This window comes from Eschrichtius robustus, chromosome 19 (assembly GCF_028021215.1).
Source record: "Eschrichtius robustus isolate mEscRob2 chromosome 19, mEscRob2.pri, whole genome shotgun sequence".
NCBI lineage: Eukaryota > Metazoa > Chordata > Mammalia > Artiodactyla > Eschrichtiidae > Eschrichtius > Eschrichtius robustus.
The window spans coordinates 28296228-28322235 of NC_090842.1; the positions used below are offsets into that span (position 1 = coordinate 28296228).

At 48.7% G+C, this 26008-nt stretch overlaps 1 protein-coding gene across 3 annotated transcripts in view; it reads right to left on the bottom strand.

The window, feature by feature from the left end:
• Window positions 1–6584: 6584 nt before the first annotated feature.
• Window positions 6585–26008, bottom strand: part of ADGRG5 (adhesion G protein-coupled receptor G5) — a 28565-nt gene continuing 9141 nt past the window's right edge. For all 3 annotated transcript variants that reach the window (XM_068528726.1, XM_068528725.1, XM_068528724.1), the window contains 11 exons: window positions 23159–23260; window positions 22865–22943; window positions 22073–22229; window positions 21358–21474; window positions 20531–20647; window positions 18998–19150; window positions 18142–18263; window positions 17612–17880; window positions 16883–17000; window positions 7053–7330; window positions 6585–6673 (listed from right to left, as the gene is read on the bottom strand). In XM_068528726.1, the coding sequence (XP_068384827.1) occupies window positions 6585–6673; window positions 7053–7330; window positions 16883–17000; window positions 17612–17880; window positions 18142–18263; window positions 18998–19150; window positions 20531–20647; window positions 21358–21474; window positions 22073–22229; window positions 22865–22943; window positions 23159–23222 (1563 nt within the window). In that variant the 5' untranslated portion in view covers window positions 23223–23260. The remainder of the gene's footprint in view (window positions 6674–7052; window positions 7331–16882; window positions 17001–17611; window positions 17881–18141; window positions 18264–18997; window positions 19151–20530; window positions 20648–21357; window positions 21475–22072; window positions 22230–22864; window positions 22944–23158; window positions 23261–26008) is intronic.

Consider the following 26008-nt stretch of genomic DNA (forward strand, 5'->3'; position numbering starts at 1 on the left):
TGTGAGAAGTCCGAGGAAGTATGAGCTCCCACCGCAGCCTTCTCAGCCTCGCCATTACCTCTGAGAGACGTAGAAGTGAGTTTCCATGTCTATGGAGTCTTCTTTTTTTTTTTTTGGCTGCACTGCGCAGCTTGTGGGATCTTAGTTCCCCTACCAGGGATCGAACCAGGGCCTTTGGCAGTGAGAGCTTGGAGTACTAACCACTGGACCGCCAGAGAATTCCCTCCATGTCTATGGAGTCTTTAAATACCTCAGGGGACTTCCCTGGCGGTTCAGGGCTTAGGACTCCATGCTTCCACTGCAGGGGGCATGGGTTCAATCCCTGGTCGGGGAACTGAGATCCTGCAAGCCACGTGGCACAGCCAAAAATAAAATAAATACCTGAGGTTTTATTGATGGGAAACATAATACCCCTCCCACCACCCCATCTAGTGATTTGTGATAAAATTGTGGGTCCATGAACCAACCATTAGTCTTGTCTTCTTAATTCTTCCAATCAACATCAAATTCTTTGATCTTCTCTGGCCTTCACAGAAGAATCTTATACACATTAAGACAATGGAACTGGAAATCACATTCCCTGGAATAGAAAGTAATCACAGTTCTCTCTCTTGCCTAAAAGGTAAATATACATAAACTCAAGGAAAGGGGAACAATAGTTACTCCAGATGTCTTTTTGGTCTCTAAACTCTTCCAGTTGGCTTTTAAATGCAATTATAATTGTTGGACTAAAAATGTCCCAAGGGTATTCTGTAACTGTTTAATGCACGAATAAACTTAATTTCAAATTAAAAAAAAAAAAAACAGGTTGGAATCACATCACTCTTCTCAGAAACCAGCTCCCCTTTGCCCTCCAATAAAATCCAAATGCTGGAGCCTCCACTACCCTTCCCCCTCCTCCCCTCTCCCTCCCCAGAGGTGTCTTGAACTTTGTGGCTGTCACTCACTCACTCTGTCTGTATAGTTCAGTAGAGTATACATGCTTAGATATCATTTGCTTGTGCAGGGTTTAAAACTAAAGAGTATCAAACCATGTATAGTCTCTGGGATTTGAGTTTTTCAACTCAGCGCCACGTGTCTTAGATTCACCACGTTGTTGCAGCGTTTCTGCGATTGCCAGCAGTGCTGTTATGAACACGTTCAGGTGTGTATCTAGATACACCTGCAGGGCTTCCTCTCAGATAGAATCCTGGGAGTGGAATGGCTGGGACACAGGTGTGCCACTGTTATCTTTACAGAGAAATGCCAAACTGTTTTTCCACGATGCTTGAATCACTTTACAGTCCTGCCAGCAATTCTGAGAGTTCCTGCTGATCCATATCCTAGCCAACATTTAACAGTGTCAGATGTTGCACTTTTTACCAACCAACTGGGTAGAAAATAACGTCTCATTGTGGTCTTCATTTCCATGTCCCTGATCGCTAGTGAACTTAAGATCCTGTCATGTTTTCTGGCCATTTCATCTTTTGTGAAATGCCAGTTCATGGTTTTTGCTCATTTTTCTCTTGTTTATCTTTTCTTACTGATCCATAGGGGATCTTGATACCAACTCTGTGCTTACGTCTTTTCCCAGATATGGCTTGTCTTTTCACTTCTTTTCAGGTGTCTTTTGACATCTGGAGTAACTATTGTTCCCCTTTCCTTGAAACAGAAATTATTTTTAATTTTTAAAAAATGTTATTGTAGTATAGTTGATTTAAAATGTGTTAGTTTCTGATTTACAGGAAAGTGAATCAGTTATACATATACATGTATCCACTCTTTTTTAGATTTTCTTTTCCCATATAGGTCATTACAGAGTATTGAGAAGCGTTTGCTGTGCTATACAGTCGGTCCTTATTAATTACCTATTTTATATATAGTAGTGTGCATACGTCAATCCCAATCTCCCAATTTATCCCTCCCCCCCTTTCCCCCTTGGTAACCATATGTTTGTTTTCTACACCTGTGACTCTGTCTCAAACAGAAATTATTTTTAATGTGGTCAGTTGCATATTTTCATCATGGTTAACACCTTTTTGGTGTTTTCTTTAAGAGTTGTTTCCCCACCCTGAAGTCAGAAAGATATTAACCTATATTTTCTTCAAACAGTATTAAAGTTGTGCTTGTGACATGTAAGTCCTTAATCCATCTAGAGCTGATTCTTTCTTTCTTTTTTGGCTGCCCCACGCGGCATACGGGATCTTAGTTCCCCGACCGGGAATCAAACCCGTGCCCCCTGCGGTGGAAGCACAGAGTCTTAACCGCTGCACCGCCAGGGAAGTCCCTAGAGCTGATTCTTGAGTACACTGTAAGGCAGAGATTCAAGTGGACTTTTTCCCCACATGTATAACCAATTTTACCTGCTCTACTAAATCACGTGGTCCCTCCCCCTCTGGTCTGCCAGCTTCCACTGTCATAAATCAGAGTCCCACACATGCCTCCTCTGTTTCCAGGCTCTCTTTTCCATTCCTTTGGTCAATCTGTTAATCCCAGTGATAAATTTCCAAATATGTGGGGATATTTTAAATTATATTTTTGTTATTACTAACTCCACTGCACTGAGGTCAAACAATGTGCCCTAATAGCAATTCTTTGAAATTTTTTTGGAGGTTGCTTTCTAATCTAGTATACTATCAATTTTTGAAAATAGTCCATAAATGCTTAAGGAGAATCGGATCGTGGGAGACAAAATTCAATTAACGTCCATTATATCAAGTCTGTTGCTTATGTTGTTCAAATCTTCCATATCTTGGCTAATTTGTTCAGCTTTGCCATCAATAATTAAGGAAGCATTTGAAATATCCCATGCTGCTGGTGGATTTGTCTCCCTAGTCTATCAATTTTTAAAAGATTTGTCGAAGTAAATTTGCAGATGATAATTCACGTTTGAAATGATACGGACGTTCATAAGAGAGAGAAATAACTATTGTCATGGGGGAAGGGCAAAGGCCATGGAGGCGAGAGAAGGCCCCATCCTAGATTTTACAGGTCAGGGGCAGCTTCCTGGTCCAGACACAGGGAGATCAGGAGAGGCTGCAAAGCTGAGATCATAAGGGTGTGTTGCCATCTTTCTGCAAATGAAAGTCCTGAGGGACAGTGTTCCAGGCAGCTTGTGCCAAGGCCTGGAGGTGAGAAAGGACCTGTTCAGGGAACTTGAAGTATTAATAGTTCAGGGTGGCAGAAGCAAGGAGGATGAGGAAGGAATGGTGGGAGACGGGTGGGAGAAGTGAGCACAGGTCAGACCCCCAGGGTCTTCGAGCTCCGGAGGGGAGTTTGACTACAAGGACGGGGAGGTATGGAAGGGTTTCAGCAGAGAGGGACATGGTCAGGTTACAGGATGAAAAAATTCCCTCTGGCTTCTGAGTCAAGCTCAGACTGGGAGTGGGGAGGCAGGGAGGCCTGTGAAGAGGCTCTGTGGTGGATGGAGGCTGGTCTGCACCATGGTTGATGGGAGGGGCACCACAAGGCAGAGCCCTTGAGCATCCTGGTGGCAACCTTGGCTGGCAATGGGAGCCCTGGAGGAGGAGCCTCGAGTTGAGTGCAGGGCTCATTCAGTGGGCAGAGGGGTCCCCAGTCAGCACAGGGTGGATTGATTTGAAGGGTAAAGAGTGCACACCCCAGACTCCAGAGCCAATGCTCCTTTCTAAGAGTGTTGCCAGACTTAGCAAAAGAAATAAAGAAAAGAAAAAAATAAGTAGACAGAGATCTACAGGATAAAATTTGAATTTCAGATAAACAGTGAACATTTTTTTTGTATCTGTCCCTCAAATTGGGCATCCTGTATTTTATCGGGCAACCTCATTCAACCCTCCTCCCCCCATACACACACTATGTCTTTCTGAAAAAAACCAGCAACAAAGCAACATAGAAACTGCTAGTCTGTGGCCTTTCTGGCTTCAACTTGTCATCCTTCACCACGGGCCTCCTCGGAGACTCTGGCCCTGAGCAGTGAGCCCTAGGCGCCTCCCGCTCCATCTTCCGCTAAGTCTGGAAGCCCCTGACAGCTGGGCCCGGTGCCCAGTCTGGGCAAAGCCAGGACCCCGCTGGGAGTGAGGGGAGGGCACCGAGGCCCATCAACGGCCCCCTCATCCCTGCCCCCCACCCGGTTAGGGCGTTTCCGGGAAGTGGTCCCTGCCCAGCGCCTGAACCCCAACCAGGCTCAGGGCCACATAGCTGGGGCCGTTTCCTAGAATTACCAGAACGATTCTGTGTCACTGTGGCCACATCCTCCCTGGGGCAGCCCTGGGCTTGGTAGGATCTAACAGGCCAGGTCTGGGCTGGGGTGGGTCCCAGGCAAGGCCCTGCTTCAGTGGGCTGTGGACCCAGCCTGGGTCACCGCTCCCCGGAGCTGCCCAAGAGAGGGGCCGGAGGTGCCCATGATCCTCGGCACCCGCATTGGGACGAGGGCCCATCCCAAGGCCTGGGGAGCCTAGTACAAGCTAGGGCTGGCCAAACTAGGGGAGCTCGAATGGGGGCTCACATCACCCTGAGAGAGGCAGGGGGACACTCTGCTGGAATCGGAGTGGGAGCAAGAGCTCCTCTGTGGGAAAACTGGAGAGATTTCATGGGAGGCATGATAACTGAGCCCCTGAGAATTTAGATAGATCAGAGGATTTGGGAACCGAGGGGTAGGGGGACAGGTGGCAATGGCCTGGAGCCTGTACCATGTGAGGAATGTCCCTAAAATGACAAAAGGCCAGCAAGGCTGGACCAAAGGCAGCTCTGGGGAAAGTGGGAGAGGAGGTAGCGCAGCCGAGGGACAGCAGGATATGCTGAGCAAGGAGCTGGGCCTGTGAGGCCGAGCAGACCTGGACCTTAGAGGGTCGGCCTCTGAGACTCAGTTGACACTGTAATAATAATAACAAAATACGAATGATAACAATAACCATTTACAGAGCACTTACCCTCTGCTAAGCCTCTTTATGTGGGTTATTTTATTTACCCTTCAAAATAGGTACTACTATTGCCCCTATTTTACAGACGGGAAAACTCAGGCACAGAGAGGTGGAGTGGCTTGTCCACAGTCACACAGCTGACAAGTGACAGAGCTGGCATTTGAGCCCAGGCAGTCTGCGGAGCCTGTGCCACTCACCAATTAGTGAAGGGCTATTCATATCAAGAAATGAACAGAGGGCAGAGGATCCCCCTGGGAGAAAAGGGATCCGGCTCCAATTCCCTCCCTGTGACGTTCAAAGTCACTGCAATCTATCTGATGGCCTGGAGCGGGGCCCTGAGAGCCCATCCCAGCCCAGCGCTCTAGTGCCAGGTATGCCCAGAGCATAAGACCCCAAGAGCCAGAGCGGGCGGCTGCGTTGGGAAAGAGAGAAATGGCTGTGTTGGCAGTGCTAGCATTCCTCCTGCTGGTCACCCAGCAGGTGCAGTCCTGGAGGCAGAGCCTCTCCATCTGGTGTGTCATGTCCACAGACAGGCGACCACAGCATCACCAGACATGGTTCTGAACCCAGTGGCTTCTGACATTGGCCAACAGTGCCCCCTGGTGTGAAGCCTGGGAAAGGCGCTCGCTTCATGAGTGGTCTCCCACTTGGCCTGACAGGACAGGTCAAGGGCAATGGTGATTTTCTACAACTGCGACAGCTAACAAAACATACAGGAAGGAAACTGAAATGGGAAGCCTGACAAAAGACTTGTATAATTTATACCAATTTATAAATACTTTAGGTGCCCACCAACTCCAAGAGAACAGACAAACAAGCTTGGGATTTAGAACCCACACCCTCACGCCTACCAGGTGAAATTCAATCCTGCCCAGTCATCAAATAGCCGGGTCACTGGAGCTCAGATGGAGGGGAAAGAGGCGCTCCCCTCCCACCTCCAGGAAGCCCTGTGGCCCCAGCTGCTGGTCTTAATGGCCTATGGGGGTCTGGGGAACACTGGAAGAGGAGCCTCTGGAAAGGACTGGACTTCCTGATCTTTGGGAAGGGCGGACTTGGAGTCAGAGTCATCATAATTTGGGGGTTAAAGGAAAAGAGGCCTCAGGTACAGGCTGGTGGGTCTCTAGGCACTGGGCTGGGGACCCCCAGCCAGGGCTGACCCTCTCCCGGAGGAAGGAAGCAGGGCCCAGCAGGTGTTTTCAGGGCAGGCCCAGGCCAGGGTGGGGATCCCCAACCCACTATGACCTCTTCCTCCCTGGTGCCATTCAAACTGCATAAAGCTCTGGGATTAGGCAGGACCAGAGCCATCTGCCGCCATGTCACAGATGTGGAAACCAAGGGTCAGTGAGAAATGACAGGCCCAAGGTCAGACAGTGAGACTCAGAGACAGGCATTGAAACGTGGCCTCCTGACTCCCAGGCCAGTGCTCTGGCCATAGGCCTGGCCAGCTGGGCCCAGGCACCAGGGGCAAGTATGCTGCCCCCAGGTGGGGCTGGACCCGCCCAGAGCAGAATGCCTGGGGACGGAGAGCAACACGCTGCCCTCTGGGCCTGGAGAAGGCATGGAGGTGGAAAAGGCCCCCTGGAGGTGACAGTGGCCTCTGGTGTCCAGCAGCTGGCCTGCCATCTTCTCGAGGGGAAGCCAGGGCCTCCGTCTACAGGCAGCCAGAGAAGCTGGGGGCTCCAGGCCAGGAGGTCCAGACAGTCCAGACTATTGCATCATCTGGGAGGAGCTGAATGCCTCCATCTCTGCCTCTGAGCGGCGCCTCTGGGAGCAGAACCACAGGAAGAGGAAGAAACCTGCACGCAAAAGACTGGTTAGTGGAAGCATCGCAGGAACAGCGTGGGGCCTCCTCCAAAATCCAGGCATCTCCTTGGTTGGGGTAAGTGGGGCCTCCCTGAGGCCCAGCAGTAATTCTCAGAAGCCCTTCCTGTTGGAGGCCAGAAGGGACCAGGCGTAGGAGCTGGAGGACCAGCCACCGCTAGCCCATAGGCTGCCTTTGTGCAAATTACAAGGTGGCGCCCCTTCCTATGGGCGGGCGTAGCCCCAAGCCAGCTTGTCAGGGCCCAGATTTCAGCCCCTGACTCACCCCCTCGACCTGGAGCCCTTCAGTAGTAAACATGTAGCAGCTGTATGCTACCCCCCTGGGGTTTCCTCCACGTCAACCACAGGCCCTACCGTAGAGCGAATTGAAGGTGGTGAAGAGGAAGAGCTGGGGCAGCAGGAAGACACCAAAGGAGAAGAAGGCCAAGGTCCAGGTGGTGCCCAGCAGCACGGTGAGGCCCAGCACGGTGATGGTATCCCAGCAGGCCCGCGGGCCCAGCGCCTTCTCCCGCGCCCGCAGTCTGTGCAGGACCCGTAGCGCCCAGGCCAGCACCACCAGGTTGAAAAGGGATGTGAGGCCACCAGAGCCCATGACCAGGACACCGTGCACCCAGGGGTTCCGTACCCAGCATCTGCAGGGGAGGGGTGAAGCGCTGGGGTTGGTGTGGCTCCCAAGGCTGGTGGCAGGAAAGCCACGGTCTCCTGGGCCTCTGGACTGCCTCTTGAACCCAGTCCGGTCTTCCGGCTCAGACCCATCATTTCTTGCCTGACTGCACACGTGGTAAAGTCCTGGGCTCAGCTTTCCAGCCAGGCCACCAGGTAGGACACACCTGCCACCTCAGCCCCCTGCCTGAAGCCCCTGCATGCCTCCTTTACCCTCCTTTACCCACCTGAAAACTCTTTCTCTCCTCCCTTGAACATCTAACCCTTCCCCCTTCCACGGCCAGCCCAACTGTCAACTTATAAGGTAGTGATTGCATCATTGGTCCATGGTCCTCTTTCCTGGAAACTTCTCCTTCCACCCACCACATGATTATCACCATCTTATCCCCATCTTCGTGCAATGGCACCAGGAGCCCCTCCCCACCTGGACTGGGCCACCGGCCCTTCCCTGAGCTGCTGCAACTCGAAGCTTGGTGGAGGGGTGCTCTCCATGTGTGGACTGAGGAGCCGGCGGGGCAGCAGGAAAACTCCACCAAGGGCAGAGGAAAGATCAGAGAGATACCTGACAGTGGCCCCAGCCCTGGTCCTAGACCCTCCGTGAGGTCTTCACGCCCTTTGCTTCCCCCAAACACCTTCAAGGCAGGTGCTGCCTTTTACCCCATCAGGTCACGTGATTTCCGTGAATCAGCCACACGATCCTCATGGTGACCCTATGAGGCTTAGAAACGCACACCTGCCTAAGGTGGGACTTGAAGCCCCGTGGTCTAAGCACAGAGCCTGTGCCCCTAACTGTCACGATCACCTGCTCGGGCTCCTGTCACTGCAGTCACAGAGTCCTTGAACATTATTTTGGGGGTTCATCCAAGTGGATGAGTGTGGTGCTGGATCATTCCTTTTCACTGCCAGATGATCGTCTGGCAGGGGTGGCTCTATCGCATTTATTAATCCGGTGTCCTGTCAGTGGGCATTGGAGTTATTTTCAAGGTTTTTAAAAACTGCTGTTAAAGAAGATGTGGTATACACACACACACACACACACACACACACACACACACACACATACACACATAAACACAATGGAATATTATTCAGTCATAAAAAGAAGGAAGAACCAAGATGGCGGAGTAGAAGGACGTGCTCTCACTCCCTCTTGCGAGAGCACCAGAATCACAACTGGCTGCTGGACAATCATTGACAGGAAGACCCTGGACTTCACCAAGGAGGATACCCCACGTCCAAGGACAGAGGAGAAGCCACAGTGAGACGGTAGGAGGGGCGCAATCAGAGTAAAATCAAATCCCATAACTGCTGGGTGGGTGACTCACAGACTGGCGAACACTTATACCACAGAAATCCACCCACTGGAGTGAAGGTTCTGAGCCCCACGTCAGGCTTCCCAACCTGGGGGTCCTGCAACAGGAGGAGGAATTCCTAGAGAACCAGACTTTGAAACCTAGTGGGATTTGATTGCAGGACTTCTACAGGACTGGGGGAAACAGAGACCCCACTCTTGGAGGGCACACACAAAGTAGTGTGCGCATCGGGACCCAGGGGAAGGAGCAGTGACCCCGGGGGAGACTGAACCAGACCTACCTGCTGGTGTTGGGGGGTCTCCTGCAGAGGCGGGGGGTGGCTCTGTTTCACCGTGGGGACAAGGACACTGGCAGCGGAGGTTCCGGGAAGTGCTCCTTGGCGTGAGCCCTCCCAGAGTCTGCCATTAACCCCACCAAAGAGCCCAGGTAGGCTCCAGTGTTGGGTTGCCTCAGGCAAAACAACCAACAGGGAGGGAACCCAGCCCCACCCATCAACAGTCAAGTGGATTAAAGTTTTACTGAGCTCTGACCGCCACAGCAACAGTCAGCTCTACCCACCACCAGAGCCTCCCATCAAGCCTCTTAGATAGCCTCAACCACCAGAGGGCAGACAGCAGAAGCAAGAAAAACTACAATCCTGCAGCCTGTGGACCAAAAACCACAGTTACAGAAAGATAAACAAGATGAAAAGGCAGAGGGCTACGTACCAGACGAAGGAACAAGACAAAACCCCAGAAAAACAACTAAATGAAGTGGAGATAGGCAACCTTCCAGAAAAAGAATTCAGAATAATGATAGTGAAGATGATCCAGGACCTCGGAAAACGAATGGAGGCAAAGATTGAGAAGATGCAAGAAATGATTAACAAAGACCTAGAAGAATTAAAGAACAAACAAACAGAGATGACCAATACAATAACTGAAATGAAAACTACACTAGAAGGAATCAATAGCAGAATAACTGAGGCAGAAGAACGGATAAGTGACCTGGAAGACAGAATGCTGGAATTCACTGCTGCGGAACAGAATAAAGAAAAAAGCACGAAAAGAAATGAAGACAGCCTAAGAGACCTCTGGGACAACATTAAACACAACAACATTCGCATTATAGGGGTCCCAGAAGGAGAAGAGAGAGAGAAAGGACCAGAGAAAATATTTGAAGAGATTATAGTCGAAAACTTCCCTAACATGGGAAAGGAAATAGCCACCCAAGTCCAGGAAGCGCAGAGAGTCCCATACAGGATAAACCCAAGGAGAAACACGCCGAGACACATAGTAATCAAAGTGGCAAAAATTAAAGACAAAGAAAAATTATTGAAAGCAGCAAGGGAAAAACGACAAATAACATACAAGGGAACTCCCATAAGGTTAACAGCTGATTTCTCAGCAGAAATTTCTACAAGCAGAGATTTCTACAAGCCAGAAGGGAGTGGCATGATATACTTAAAGTGATGAAAGGGAAGAACCTACAACCAAGACTACTCTACCCGGCAAGGATCTCATTTAGATTTGATGGAGAAATCAAAAGCTTTACAGACAAGCAAAAGCTACGAGAATTCAGCACCACCAAACCAGCTCTACAACAAATGCTAAAGGAACTTCTCTAAGTGGGAAACACAAGAGAAGAAAAGGACCTACAAAAACAAACCCAAAACAATTAAGAAAATGGTCATAGGAACATACATATCGATAATTACCTTAAACGTGAATGGATTAAATGCCCCAACCAAAAGACATAGACTGGCTGAATGGATACAAAAACAAGACCCATATATATGCTGTCTACAAGAGACCCACTTTAGACCTAGGGACACATACAGACTGAAAGTGAGGGGATGGAAAAAGATATTCCATGCAAATGGAAATCAAAAGAAAGCTGGAGTAGCTATACTCATATCCGATAAAATAGACTTTAAAATAAAGAATGTTACAAGAGACAAGGAAGGACACTACATAATGATCAAGGGATCAATCCAAGAAGAAGATATAACAATTATAAATATATATGCACCCAACACAGGAGCACCTCAATACATAAGGCAACTGCTAACAGCACTAAAAGAGGAAATCGACAGTAACACAATAATAGTGGGGGACTTTAACACCTCACTTACACCAGTGGACAGATCATCCAAAATGAAAATAAATAAGGAAACAGAAGCTTTAAATGACACAATAGACCAGATAGATTTAATTGATATATATAGGACATTCCATCCAAAAACAGCAGATTACACGTTCTTCTCAAGTGCGCACGGAACATTCTCCAGGATAGATCACATCTTGGGTCACAAATCAAGCCTCAGTAAATTTAAGAAAATTGAAATCATATCAAGCATCTTTTCTGACCACAACGCTATGAGATTAGAAATGAATTACAGGGAAAAAAACGTAAAAAAGACAAACACATGGAGGCTAAACAATACGTTACTAAATAACCAAGAGATCACTGAAGAAATCAGAGAGGAAATAAAAAAATACCTAGAGACAAATGACAATGAAAACACGACGACCCAAAACCTATGGGATGCAGCAAAAGCAGTTCTAAGAGGGAAGTTTATAGCTATACAAGCCTACCTCAAGAAACAAGAAAAATCTCAAGTAAACAATCTAACCTTACACCTAAAGAAACTAGAGAAAGAAGAACAAACACAACCCAAAGTTAGCAGAAGGAAAGAAATCATAAAGATCAGAGCAGAAATAAATGAAATAGAAACAAAGAAAACAATAGCAAAGATCAATAAAACTAAAAGTTGGTTCTTTGAGAAGATAAACAAAATTGATAAGCCATTAGCCAGACTCATCAAGAAAAAGAGGGAGAGGACTCAAATCAATAAAATCAGAAATGAAAAAGGAGAAGTTACAACAGACACCGCAGAAATACAAAGCATCCTAAGAGACTACTACAAGCAACTTTATGCCAATAAAATGGACAACCTGGAAGAAATGGACAAATTCTTAGAAAGGTATAACCTTCCAAGACTGAACCAGGAAGAAACAGAAAATATGAACAGACCAATCACAAGTAATGAAATAGAAACTGTGATTAAAAATCTTCCAACAAACAAAAGTCCAGGACCAGATGGCTTCACAGGTGAATTCTATCAAACATTTAGAGAAGAGCTAACACCCATCCTTCTCAAACTCTTCCAAAAAATTGCAGAGGAAGGAACACTCCCAAACTCATTCTATGAGGCCACCATCACCCTGATACCAAAACCAGACAAAGACACTACAAAAAAAGAAAATTACAGACCAATATCACTGATGAATATAGATGCAAAAATCCTCAACAAAATACTAGCAAACAGAATCCAACAACACATTAAAAGGATCATAGACCACGATCAAGTGGGATTTATCCCAGGGATGCAAGGATTCTTCAATATACGCAAATCAATCAATGTGATACACCATATTAACAAATCGAAGAATAAAAACCATATGATCATCTCAATAGATGCAGAAAAAGCTTTTGACAAAATTCAACACCCATTTATGATAAAAACTCTCCAGAAAGTGGGCATAGAGGGAACCTACCTCAACATAATAAAGGCCATATATGACAAACCCACAGCAAACATCATTCTCAATGGTGAAAAACTGAAAGCATTTCCTCTAAGATCAGGAACGAGACAAGGATGTCCACTCTCACCACTATTATTCAACATAGTTCTGGAAGTCCTAGCCACAGCAATCAGAGAAGAAAAAGAAATAAAAGGAATACAAATTGGAAAAGAAGAAGTAAAACTGTCACTGTTTGCAGATGACATGATACTATACATAGAGAATCCTAAAACTGCCACCAGAAAACTGCTAGAGCTAATTAATGAATATGGTAAAGTTGCAGGATACAAAATGAATGCACAGAAATCTCTTGCATTCCTATACACTAATGATGAAAAATCTGAAAGAGAAATTATGGAAACACCCCCATTTACCATTGCAACAAAAAGAATAAAATACCTAGGAATAAACCTACCTAGGGAGACAAAAGACCTGTATGCAGAAAACTATAAGACACTGATGAAAGAAATTAAAGATGATACCAACAGATGGAGAGATATACCATGTTCTTGGATTGGAAGAATCAACATTGTGAAAATGAGTATACTACCCAAAGCAATATACAGATTCAATGCAATCCCTATCAAATTACCAATGGCATTTTTTACGGAGCTAGAACAAATCATCTTAAAATTTGTATGGAGTCACAAAAGACCCCGAATAGCCAAAGCAGTCTTGAGGGAAAAAAATGGGGCTGGAGGAATCAGACTCCCTGACTTCAGACTATACTACAAAGCTACAGTAATCAAGACAATATGGTACTGGCACAAAAACAGAAACATAGATCAATGGAACAAGATAGAAAGCCCAGAGATTAACCCACGCACCTATGGTCAACTAATCTATGACAAAGGAGGCAAATATATACAATGAGAAAAGACAGTCTCTTCAATAAGTGGTGCTGGGAAAACTGGACAGCTACATGTAAAAGAATGAAATTAGAATACTCCCTAACACCATACACAAAAATAAACTCAAAATGGATTAGAGACCTAAATATAAGACTGGACACTATAAAACTCTTAGAGGAAAACATAGGAAGAACACTCTTTGACATAAATCACAGCAAGATCTTTTTTGATCCACCTCCTAGAGTAATGGAAATAAAAACAAAAATAAACAAATGGGACCTAATGAAACTTCAAAGCTTTTGCACAGCAAAGGAAACCATAAACAAGACGAAAAGACAACCCTCAGAATGGGAGAAAATATTTGCAAATGAATCAACGGACAAAGGATTAATCTCCAAAATATATAAACAGCTCATTCAGCTCAATATTAAAGAAACAAACACCCCAATCCAAAAATGGGCAGAAGACCTAAATAGACATTTCTCCAAAGAAGACATACAGACGGCCACGAAGCACATGAAAAGATGCTCAACATCACTAATTATTAGAGAAATGCAAATCAAAACTACAATGAGGTATCACCTCACTCCTGTTAGAATGGGCATCATCAGAAAATCTACAAACAACAAATGCTGGAGAGGGTGTGGAGAAAAGGGAACCCTCCTGCACTGTTGGTGGCAATGTAAATTGATACAGCCACTATGGAGAACAATATGGAGGTTCCTTAAAAAACTAAAAATAGAATTACCATATGACCCAGCAATCCCACTACTGGGCATATACCCAGAGAAAACCGTAATTCAAAAAGACACATGCACCCGAATGTTCATTGCAGCACTATTTACAATAGCCAGGTCATGGAAGCAACCTAAATGCCCATCAACAGACGAATGGATAAAGAAGTTGTGGTACATATATACAATGGAATATTACTCAGCCATAAAAAGGAACGAAATTGAGTCATTTGTTGAGAAGTGGATGGATCTAGAGACTGTCATACAGAGTGAAGTAAGTCAGAAGAAGTTGAGACACAGATGTAGAGAATGGACATATGGACACCAAGGAGGGAAAACTGCGGTGGGGTGGGGATGGTGGTGTGCGGAATTGGGCGATTGGGATTGACATGTATACACTGATGTGTATAAAATTGATGCCTAATAAGAACCTGCAGTATAAAAAAACAAACAAACAAAACAACTAATACTAAACTTTCATTGGGTTATTTGTATGGAAATATGTTAATATAAATGTTTCAGACATTAAATGAAATTTCTAAAAATCGTATATTTGTATTTGTATGGAAATATGTATGGAAATATGTTAATATAAATGTTTCAGACATTACATGAAATTTCTAAAAATCTTATATATTCTGGTATAATGTTATAAGTAATAATCCTAGTTATTACTTTAAAATGTATATCTCAGAAATAACTAATTTTCTTGTCAACTGCATTATTATGAACTTTCATCAAATCTTTAACTGTGGTCATTTTTAAGTCTTTTGTCATTTACAGACAGTTCTGGGTGTACTCTGGTGCTTTTGCAAATATGTTCCTATAAAAGGGTTTCATCTTCAAGAAATTCACGGAAAAGACTCTGACAAGTACAGGTTTCTGGTAACTGACTGTACTGCTGAACTGAATGAATAAGCATTTTCAGAACTCTAATGAAAAACTGATGAACTCAAAAAAGTGCTAACAAAATATCAAGATGAAAAAAAAAATTTAATTACATGGGACTGAGTGAACTGATGAGGATGAGTATAATTTTTGTGACTTTCTGTCTGAATTAAAAAAAAAAAAAATCCCACAAGGACTCAGAGGCAAAGAATACACAAATCAATTTTCACTGCAAAGTAAAGGAGCTGTTACAGTGGAGGATTACTGGACTGAATGTCAATATTATGACATAGTATGAGTGTGTTTCAGGTTCGGTAATTGCAATCATTGTTGCTTTTGTTGTGGTCATCCATGTACAATGCTTCGCGTCAGTCTATTTATCTCTTGTAAAAATAAAATACAGTGTGTGTGTGTGAAAAAAAAAAAAGAAGGAAATCTTGCCATTTGCGACAACATGGACGGACCTTGAGGACATTATGCTAAGAGAAATAAGTCAGACAAAGAAAGACAAATACCCAAATACCGTACTATCTCACTTACTTGTGGAATCTAAAACAAACAAACAAAAAAACAAGTTCATAGATACAGAGAAGAGATTGGTGGTTGCCAGAGGCCAGGGAGTGGGGGACAGGGTGCAAAACGGGTGAAGGGGGTCAAAAGGTGCAAACTTCCAGTTATAAAATAATAAGTCCTGGGGATGTCATGTACAGCATGGTGACTACAATTAACAATACTGTATTGCATATTTGAAAGTTGCGAAGAGAGCAGATCTTAAAAGTTCTCATCACAAGAAAAATTAATTCTGTATGTATGGTGACAGATGTTAACTAGACTTATTGTCGCGGTCATTTGGCAATATATACAACCAAATCATTATGTTGCACACCTGAGATTAATAAAGTGTTACATGTCAATTATACTTCAATTTAAAAAATAAAACAAAAAATGTAAAAGAATTTTTTAAAAATACATATATACGTAGTAAGGGTTTTTTAAATGCAATAGAATAAAAGTCACAAAATCCAGGGTGAGAGGGAAGAGGGAGAGGTGAGGAAGACCGGGAAGAAGATGGTTCTTCGGGCGGGAGCTTGCTAACATCCCTGCATTACCGTGCTTCCTGTTCTGTGGAAGCGTCACTGCAGTTCTTTTGCCCATGTCACATATTATACAATAAAAACACACGTTTAAAGAGTCCTAAGTCACACTTCCTCTGAGAAACCACCCCGATGCTCACAGAGAGGAATTAACCCCATCTCAGCCTCACTCTGTGCCCAGAGCCCTCACTTCCCAGAGACTGGGATGGGCAGTGGTTGGGGGCCGGGCTCTGGAGCCAAGTCCCAGCTCTGCCCTCAACTGGCTGGGTCTCCTTGGGCAGGACTCTTCAGCCGCCTGTGCCTCGGTTTCCCCAGCTGTAAACAAGGGCTGACAATGGGGCCGGCTCCTTGCTGTGAGGATTCAGAGCCAGCCCTCAGCCGTCCTGAGCTGGTGTCAGCCAGGAGAGGGAAAAGGCCAGACGGCCAACTGCTGGTGATGGGTCTGCAGGGGGTTGTTAAGCTATTCCCTCTATGTTGCCTGTTAGAAACATTTCATCACAAGAAAAAGGTTAATGTCTGAGGGCACGGGAAGGGGTGACAGAGTCTGTCCCCCAGACCGCCTTGGGCCCCCTCGCCACATACACTCTGAGCCCGGTGCCTGGGGTGTCCCAATCCCCATAACACTCTCTTCTCTGACTAGGAGGGTTGGAGGGCTGGCGGTGCCATGCCAGGCCCAGGTCACGGGGAGCCAGAGCCAAGCGCGTGAGCGAAGCACGGAGGTGAGGAGAGAGGAGAGCCAGGCGCAGGCTGAGCTCCACCGCAGGGCCTGAGAGCCAGCGGGGGCGCTGGCTGCCAGCAGCCAGGGGGCAGAGGCCCCCCTGCCCTGGCCTGGCCTTGGAGGCCCATGTGCTTCCTAGAACTAGCATAGAGAGTGAACCCGTCCTGCAGGAGACCTTGGGGATCCAGCAGAAGGGGCGTGGCAAAGCCCCCTGGAAACCACGCCCCGTGTAAGCAGTAGCCCCCTCCCTGCCCTGCAGCCAGTGCCCCGCTTACAAGGCACCCTATCTAGAGCCCCAGGACCAAGTGGCCCTGCTGCCAGAGCCAGGGAGCCTGCCGCAGCCCTGAGCGCACTCACATGTACGTGCTCTGGAAGCCCGTGCTATTCCCCTGGCTGTCGGAGAGCGGGATCCTGTGGGGTCCGTAAACTGAGCTCTTGACGGCGAGAAGGAGCAGCACCAGGAAGGCCGGGACCCCTGAGGAGTGGGACAGAGGCTCAGTGTCTGTCAGGAGACCCCAGAGATGGGCTGCTCATGGGTTATTGGGGCTGCTAAAACAGGATTCCGCTGGGCAAGCAGGGGGCGGGGGAGGGGAGGGAAAGAGATCGCTCTGAGTCCCCAGCCACTGTCATGTGGTCCAGCCTCAGAGCAATTAGCCTGGTGGTCTTAGAGAAGGCTGATATGAATGAGGGCTCTAGGGTAGAATGGTAGCGGCAGTAGTAGTGGTCACACTGGGAGGTGATGGCTGGAAGGTAATGGGAGAGAGGGTTTGGGAACCGGTGAGGAAACAGATAATAAAGAGAGGCGCTAGGATGGTGATAGAGACGCCGATGATGGTGGTACCAGAGATGGTGGTGAACACAAGGATGAGGATGCCACTGGAAGTGATGGTGGTATTGGAGGTGGTGATGATAGATGTTTTGGAGGTGGAGGTGGTGATAAGAATAGTCATGTAGGAAGTGGCGGTGGGCGCTGGCAGGGATGGTGACCAGTGGTCATGGCAGTGGAGGAGAAAGAGGACAGGAGGGGACGGACGCCCAGTCTGGCTGGAAGCCTCAGGAAGCAAGGGAGAGGGAGACCGTGCTTACCCCAGCCCACGGTACAAAGCTTGAGCACGTATCGGCGGATGTAGATGTTGTAGACGCGCCCAAGTAGGAGGTAGAGGTTGAAGCCTTCAATGGCCATCCAGGCGAGGCAGCTGAGCAGCGCGTAGTGCAGGGTGGCAGCCAGTGCCACGCATGCTGACCCAGGCACGGGGGGCATGGCCAGCACAGGGCTCAGCAGGAAGGAGACATTGAGGAGCAGCACCGAGGCGTGCAGGTTCATGTGGATGCATGTAATGGAATCACTCTGCTTCCTGCGGGTGGGAGCGTGGCCCTCCGTGACCGGGACGTCACCAGGCAGCGCTACCCCCTGGGCTCATAGACACATAATGACCAGGACACAGGTCGAGAGGGGCAGGGACCCAACAACAGCCACACACAAGGAGGCTGGTCTCCTGCTTCCCAGCCTCTGCACTCTGGAAAAGCCCACCTGACTCTGGGGGCCCAAGTAGGAAAGAAGGAGGGGTGCTGAGCAGCAGTGGGTGGGCAGGCCCAGCATGAGGGCAGGGGAATACCTGTCATGGAGGTGCAGCAGGACCGTGAGCAGCGAGGCCACAATGGAGATGCTGCAGCCCACCAGGGAGATGTATGTGAGAGGCGCCAGCAGCTCTGCAGGGACCGGGGCCGGAGAGAGTTGCTGTGGGAGGGAAGGGGGGCCAGAAGCATGGAAATGCCCTCCACTGCCTAAATCAAAGAGACCTGCCAAGACCTCAGCTTCAAGCCCCCCTACCCTACAGTCCTAGCCGTGGTCCTGACCTGAAAACAGCCACAGCAGACACAGTGGCTTTTCTGCCTCCCAACTCCCATCTCCCCTTCCTCCCCTCCCTCACTCCCGCACGTGGGTGGACCCTCCACTTCTCCTACTACGTGTAGTCAGGTGCACCAGGCCTGGTCTATCAGAGCCTTCCCTCCTCCTGCCCACAGTGATTGGTTAAGGGATGGGCATGGGACACACTCTAGGCCTGTGGGACTCAGTCCCATGACTTTGGCTGGCAGAATTGGGTGAGAGAGGTCTCGTTCTACTGACCTGAACCTAGTAGGACATAAAACAGGAAATGTCAGCAGCCATATTATAAGCCCATGGGGACATCCTGTCTGAGAACTAAGCTAACACAAAGCAAGCACAATTGAGAGACTGAGATAGAGTCCTATCTTGGTGACATTGAGCCCCTAGATCAAGACATGCCTGAAGCCTAACCCAGCCTTTGCAGGAACGTGAACCCATAAGGTTTTTTTTCGTTTTTTTTTTCCTTAAGCCCATTTGAGTTGGATTTTCTGCCCCCTGCATCGGCTTTTGCCTTTCTCCTCTGTCCTGGATATGGGGCCCTCTGCAGCTCTGACCACCCTCGCCCAGGCTAGATGCACACATACCATGAGAACAGCAAAGTAGGTGAGGTGGTTGCAGCGGCAGAGCACCTGGGAAGGTGAGGGCTGCTCTGTGCGGCAGCCCTCAGTGCTCCAGGCCCCCCAGTGGTGCTTGCTGGCTCCCTCCTTCCAGAAGACACAGGTCACTGTGTAGCCTTCCTAAGGGGAGATGCTGGAATTGGGTGCATCCAAGGGGTGGAGGGGAGGGCCATGGATCAGAGAGAGTCTGGAAATTGTGGGGGCCAAAGGTGACTCAGCTGCACTGTTGTCAACATTTTACCAGGCACTGGCTGGGCTTTGGCATCAGGCAGACCAGATTCCAGCCCCACCTCCACCACGGACTCTGAGAGTGACCTGGGAAAGTCACAGAGGTTCTCTGAGCCTCAGTTTATTCATCTGCAAAATGGGATCATTTATACTCAAGTCACAAGGATGGTGGAATAATCAAAGGCAATGAGAAATCTTGAGTGCCCAGCTCTGGCCAATACAGTAGGTGCTCTATAATCAATGTCCGCTTTCCCCTCCTCCCCATGGGGAACGATGACAGTCCAGACCCATCCCAGTGGGAGAGAGAGAGTCATCTACAGACAACCCTGACGCCAAGCCCTGTGGGTGGAAAGGTGAGGGAAATGAAACAGGCACACCATGGAAGACCATGGAGGAAAAGGCAGAGGAGTCCTGAGAAGGGAAGGGACAACTGGGGCACTGAGGCCTTAGAGGACACATCAGATTTCAACAGAAGTGGAGCAAGGCTATAACAGGGGCAAAACGCCCAGAAGAATGAAAGGAAAGGACAGAGGAGAAATTGGGAGTGCAGAGCGGTCCTGATGAGGCTGACAGAAGATAGGGCCAGAGTGTAGAGACTCTGGGGCCTTTCGGGAATGCCATCAGGGCTTGTGCCCACCCAGCAGTCCTTCTTCCTTCTTTCGGCAACAATATCTGTAGTTTCCTTGAGGACCCATCCCTCTCCCAATGACAGGTCAAATGAATCCAGCCCAGTCCCTGGGCCATGTGACCCAGGTCTGGCCAATCTACGTGTTCCATCCCCCTGGGCACAGTGATGGGTCAGGGATGGACACATGACCCAGCTGGACCTTTAGAATCCGTTATGGGATCCTGGTTTGCACCAGCAAGAAAGAGCCTGCTAAGAAGAGGGGAAGGAGGTCCAGCACTTCAGCTGCCATCTTGCCACAGAGTGGAAAGCCAAGGCAGGAAACCATTGTTGAGAGATGGAGACTGAGCCATTATGGCATCATATCTGTGCCTGAAGCTAGAACAGCCCTGGACATTTCATGTACATGAGCCAATAAGCTAGCTTGAGTTGGTTTTCTATCATGTGCAATTCAAAGAATCCTGACACATGCAGTGTGTAAAAGCTTCTCTCTCATTTCTTTGGCAGGAATTTTCAAAGTATGATAGATTTAAAGCAGCTTGTTTCTAAGATAGTTCCACAAGTCTGGGTTTGATCAAACCAGTGTTCGACAGGACAGCCACAAGGGGGTAGGGGTGGGTTGGAAATGGGGGTGGCCCCAACAATACCAGGCTTTGGTTGTGCCAGAAGCTGATGTTCACCGGCTCACTGAGGTTGCTCACTTGTCCATGGCTCAGCTGGGCACCCAGAACATAGTTATTGAGCACAGATGAATTGATGTCTTTCTGGAAGGGCAACAGAAGAAGCACTGACTGGAGGGGACATGAGGAGACCCTGGATGAGGTCCAAGAGCCCCCCTTCTCCAACCCCTCCTCCCTGGATGAGAACAAGCAGACTGGCTTTCACTTGTACAACTGCGCCAGCCTCGCAGCCTTTGCGTATGCTGCCCCCTCCACCTGGAACCCTGTCTTCTCACTACCACCACCATCACCTCCCATTTGTTAAATGAATTCCAGCCTCATACCCTCCATGTCACCCTACCCTGACTCACTTTCAAATCCAAGGTTAAAAGGCACCTCCTCCAGAAGCCCTCCAGGACTGCTCATTGGGAACCATCCTGACCCCACCCTGACTCATCCATCCCTTTGAATCTCTATGGTTATAATCAACCGCGAGCTAAAATTAAGTCTCTAAGGTCCCGGTCTAATTGTTGAGATAGAGAGCTCTCTGAGGACAAAGATCTTGTGGGCTACGTGTCTATCTCCCATCTAGGGAGAGGCACACAAACAGTAGATTTCTTAGGTCTCGTTTGCACATTATAATCATGCCTCCCTCCCATTTTGCTAAAACAGAGGCCCAGAGAGGGGCACTGATTGACTGAGGTTGCACAGTAGGCTGGTCCCTGCCCAGAGGCCAGGAGGTGGCATGCATGCCTACAGTGCCCCCCAGGAAGGAGCCAGCATCCACCCTGCTTGGCCTACCAGCAGGCCCTGACCTGGAAAAAGCGGGTGTTGGAGAAGTAGATGCAGATGAGACTCAGCTCCCTGGAGCGCACCCTGCAGGCATCCCGGGTCAGCTCAGCTGGGAACTGCATGGCGAGTGGGACCTGGGCCTGTGGAGAGCCAAAGACAGGCTGCGCCTGGTGTCCGAAGCCTCCAGACCCACCACAACACCTTCACTGCTCCCCACTCCCGAGGAAGCCCTCCCAGCCTTGCCCCAAGCATCTCCTACCTTGGAGCCTCCACCCACAGAACCCTCTCCTGCCAGGCTGCACCTCCACCCAAACTTCCCGCGATCTCAGGCCTTCCCTTCAGGCCGTTCTGGCCTTGAATTTGGGTTATTTATCCCACCCAACTGGGGCCCTGAAGCTGCAGCATCATCCCCCAGCACCCAGGTATTCAGCAGGAATCATACCAGGGCCCTCAAAGGTGTCCCGTTCCCCTGGCCTCTCCCACGACTGCCTCACCCCAGGAAGCTGCAAAAGCAGGAAGAGGACGCTGCCCCTGAGGGGCCACAAGCACCCCCTTTCCATCATTCACATGACGAACATCAGCCCCATTTTACAGAGGCGGCAACTCACAGCTATTAAGGCAGAGCCCTGATTGGTGGGAAGGTGGGCGATGGACCCTGGGGAGAGTCCAGACCTGAAACCCCCGGAGGACTTCTAGGGTAGAGGCTCTGGCCACCCCCAATCCCTGGCCACCTCTGACCTGGGGGACCTGCTCCAGAGCAGCCCTTCTCACTGAGAGACCAGTGAAGTTGCAGCCCAGCTTGAAGGCTAGTGTCTGGATGGTGTGCGTCCGCAAGGTGAGGTTGTGGCCCCCAAAGCTGGCATTGAGTAGCCTCGACTCTAGGCCGTGGATGAGCCTGAAAGTGAGAGATATGGCCACAGCCCGAGGTAAGGATGGAGGCGAGCGGGGCTCTCCACAGCCTCCCTCATCCCACACCCCTGTCACTGCCACCTCTAGACCTCTGCATACAGTGTTCCTGGCACACTCTTACCTCCCCACCCCACCCATCTCCTTCTCCCATTAACTCTTGTTTGGGTCCCAGTTTGCTGACACCTCCTCCAGGAAGCCTTCCCTGGCAGCTCCCCACTGACTGAAGTGCCCCACAGCCCTGTGCTTCCCTGGTCAGTCATCAGCATTGGACTCTCACCCTGAACTACTAGGCTTTCGGGTCACAGACCCTGGAGAGCCCAGCCCAAGTCTTGGAGCCCCTTCCCAGAAAAATGCATGGAGACCCATGATTCTGCACCTGGTTTCATGGCATCCATGGTTAAGGGCCCCCAACCAGAGAGTAAACTCAATGAGGACAGGGATATGTCTATCCCACATCTCCAGAGCTTGGTGCCGGGCACACAGTAGCTACTCAATAAATGAGTGTTGAATAAATGAATTAACAGTCTACACTGCACCAACCCTGGGCCGTGGATTCAAGGTGCAAGCTGGCAGTGGAGGCACAGCTGACTCTGGGCGGGCGAGGAGGGACACCCAACTCACTCAGCAAAAGAAGTGAGGCTCCGGCTCCTGGCTGCCACCTCCATTCTCTCCATCCAGCGCAGGATTTCTTGGGATGCCTCTGTGAGGAGAGAGTCAGACATCCGCCTCAGCCTCTGTCTGCAGCTGCCCCGCCTCCCGCCCCATGGTCTCTGGGCCTTCCGCCCCAGCCTCCTGCTGCCCCAGGAGGCCTAAGTGCCCCTTTTCAATCTCCCTTGGTTTGAGGCCTCCCCGCTTCACATCACAGCCAGGGATCCAGGCTAGGATGGCTCTTGCAGCTCAGCGGAGCCCTCTTACCCTCTGTTCTGCTCTGAGACATCAAGAGGCACAGGCAGAGGAAAAGGGCCCCGCAGCGATCCATGTCCTGCACCGAGTCTCCTCCAAGAACTGGCTCCCACCCTGGAAAAGGTGCGTGTCTTTGTCACCCCGGTAAAAGAGCCACCTCTAACTCTAGGCATCTGCCATACCCCAAGAATAGGATGTGCAGCATCTTATTTGAGCCTCACTACTCCTGCATTTCACAGTTGAGGAAACCGTGGCTCAGAGAGCAAGGCGTCTTGCTTTGCGTGAGGCTGCCTGAAGCCATGTCTCTGTTACTCCAGAATCCTTGGCCATTTGGTAAAGCCTGCCATTTGCAGCTCTGCCTGACACACATCCTCCTCCCAAAAAATGGTATCTCTGGGGGCCTCCCCAGTGCTCTGACCTTACCCAGGGGAACACTGGGAGTTGCTTGTCATTAACCCTGTCCAGCCCTGTCATTCACCCACCATGTGACTTCGGGCAAGAATCTGTCCCTCTCTGATTAAACTGCCAGCAGCAGCAGCTGGGGGAATCCAAAAGTTGGAGCAGAGAAAAAAACGAGAACTAAGAGTTTCAGGAGAAGGCTGGTTTTGACGACAATCGTGGGAGGTCAGAGGCCACCAAGAATCACAACAGCTGGATGACATCAGGAAAACCACTGCCTTTGTCCACAAAGAATTCCCCCAAAGCCCATTTTAAAGTATAATGTGATTTGAACATATTGTTAAGTACTGTGTTCAACACTTGCTGTGAAACCTTGTCTTTGTTTTCACTTATTTTTGTGACTGCCAGAATCTATGGCAGCTGTTAGTTATGAATTAAGATGTCAGGTTCAAATTTGTGAAAATAAATCCAATGTTTTGGTTTAAAAAAAAAAAAAAGAATCTGTCCCTCTCTGCCCTCATTTCCCTCGGTTTTAAAATTAACTAATAGGGACTTCCCTGGTGGCACAGTGATTAAGAATCTGCCTGCCGATGCAGGGGACATGGGTTTGATCCCTGGTCCAGGAAGATCCCACATACTGCAGAGCAACTAGGCCTGTGCACCACAACTACTGAGCCTGTGCTCTAGAGCCCATGAGCCACAACTACTGAGCCTGCATGTCACAACTACTGAGCCCACATGCCACAACTACTGAAGTCCGCGCAACTAGAGCCCGTGCTCCACAACAAGAAGCCGCTGCAATGAGAAGCCCACACACCTCAAGGAAGAGTAGCCCCCGCTCACCGCAACTAGAGAAAGCCCGCGCGCAGCAATGAAGACCCAATGCAGCCAAAAATAAATAAATAAATTTATTTTTTTAAAAAGTTAAAATGAACTAATAAACTTCTGCTTAAACATAACAAATTTATGCCTACCTCCTGAAACTCCACTAAAATGAGAGTGAATGAATAAAACAGACACAAAGCCACAAAAGACAGAACAATGGGAAAGAAGACAACAGCAGATGAGAGATATCAGTGAAACTTTGGAGGCCGCAAAGCAGGTGGCCACCTGCTTAAAAAAAAAAAAGTTAGCAGACCATAAGACATTGAACCCAAGCGCTTGCAGTAAGGAGAGGTGAGTACAGCGGGTGGGGGGATCGGGGAGGGGACATGGGGAAGCCAGCTAGGTCAAGCCTCACAACCGTGGAAGCACTTGAGTGCTGGAGGCATCGGGAACCTCTGAAGGTGGGATGAAGGGTGAAGCTAAAAATGGGGGGTTGTTGGTTGTGAGTTTTTAAAATGACCAGCTCGGTCCCAGATCTCCTCTGCCACCTGGAGCATCCAGGAGCCTTCCTCACCACCCTTGCATCCTCAACCCTACCCTCCAACACAAAGTACACTCCCTGCAGACAGTGCACCAGAGAGAATCTGCGAGGTGCCATTCTGGTACAGAAAAATTAAGCCATATCCCCTCTCCACCTCCTCCTCCAATCAGCTTCCAGAAGACTGCCAGCAGCCAGGCAATGATGCTCCAAGGCAGGAGAAAATTCTTCTCCGAAGAACTGACCATTCTAAGAAAAGTATCCTGTAGCTACTGACATTTTGGTGCTCCTTGATAAAACGGCCAGGACCAAGCTTATGGTGAAGCTTCACCAGTCACCAACCCCTACCAGCCAATTAAGTTGTTTTTTGTGTTTTTTTTTTTTAACGCACACACATAGTTTATTTATTTTCAATTTATTTTATTTATTTATTCATTCTTGGCTGCATTGGGTCTTCATTGGTGTGCACCGGCTTTCTCTAGTTGCAGCGAGCGGGGGCTTCTCTTTGCAGTGGCTTCTCTTGTTGCAGAGCACGGTCTCTAGGCGCACGGGCATCCGTTGTTGTGGCACGCGGGCTCAGTAGCTCTGGCTCGCTCTAGAGCGCAGGCTCAGTAGTTGTGGCTCTTGGGCTCTAGAGCGCAGGCTCAGTAGTTATGGTGCACGGGCTTAGTTGCTCCGTGGCATGTGGGGTCTTCCCGGACCAGGGCTCGATCCCATGTCCCCTGCACTAGCAGGTGGATTCTCAACCACTGCGCCGCCAGGGAAGTCCCAGACAATTAAGTTTTTAGTGCTCCACCCTTTTTTGTTGTTGTTGTTGTTATAAATTTATTTATCTATTTTTATTTTTATTTTTTTTATTTTTGGTTGTGTTGGGTCTTTGCTGCTGCACACGGGCTTTCTCTAGTTGTGGCGAGCGGGGGCTGCTCTTCGTTGCGGTGCGCGGGCTTCTTGTTGCAGTGGCTTCTCTTGTTGCAGAGCACGGGCTCTACGCATGCGGGCTTCAGTAGTTGAGGCACAAGGGCTCAGTAGTTGTGGTTCACGGGCTCTAGAGCGCAGGCTCAGTAGTTGTGGCACGCGGGCTTAGTTGCTCCGTGGCATGT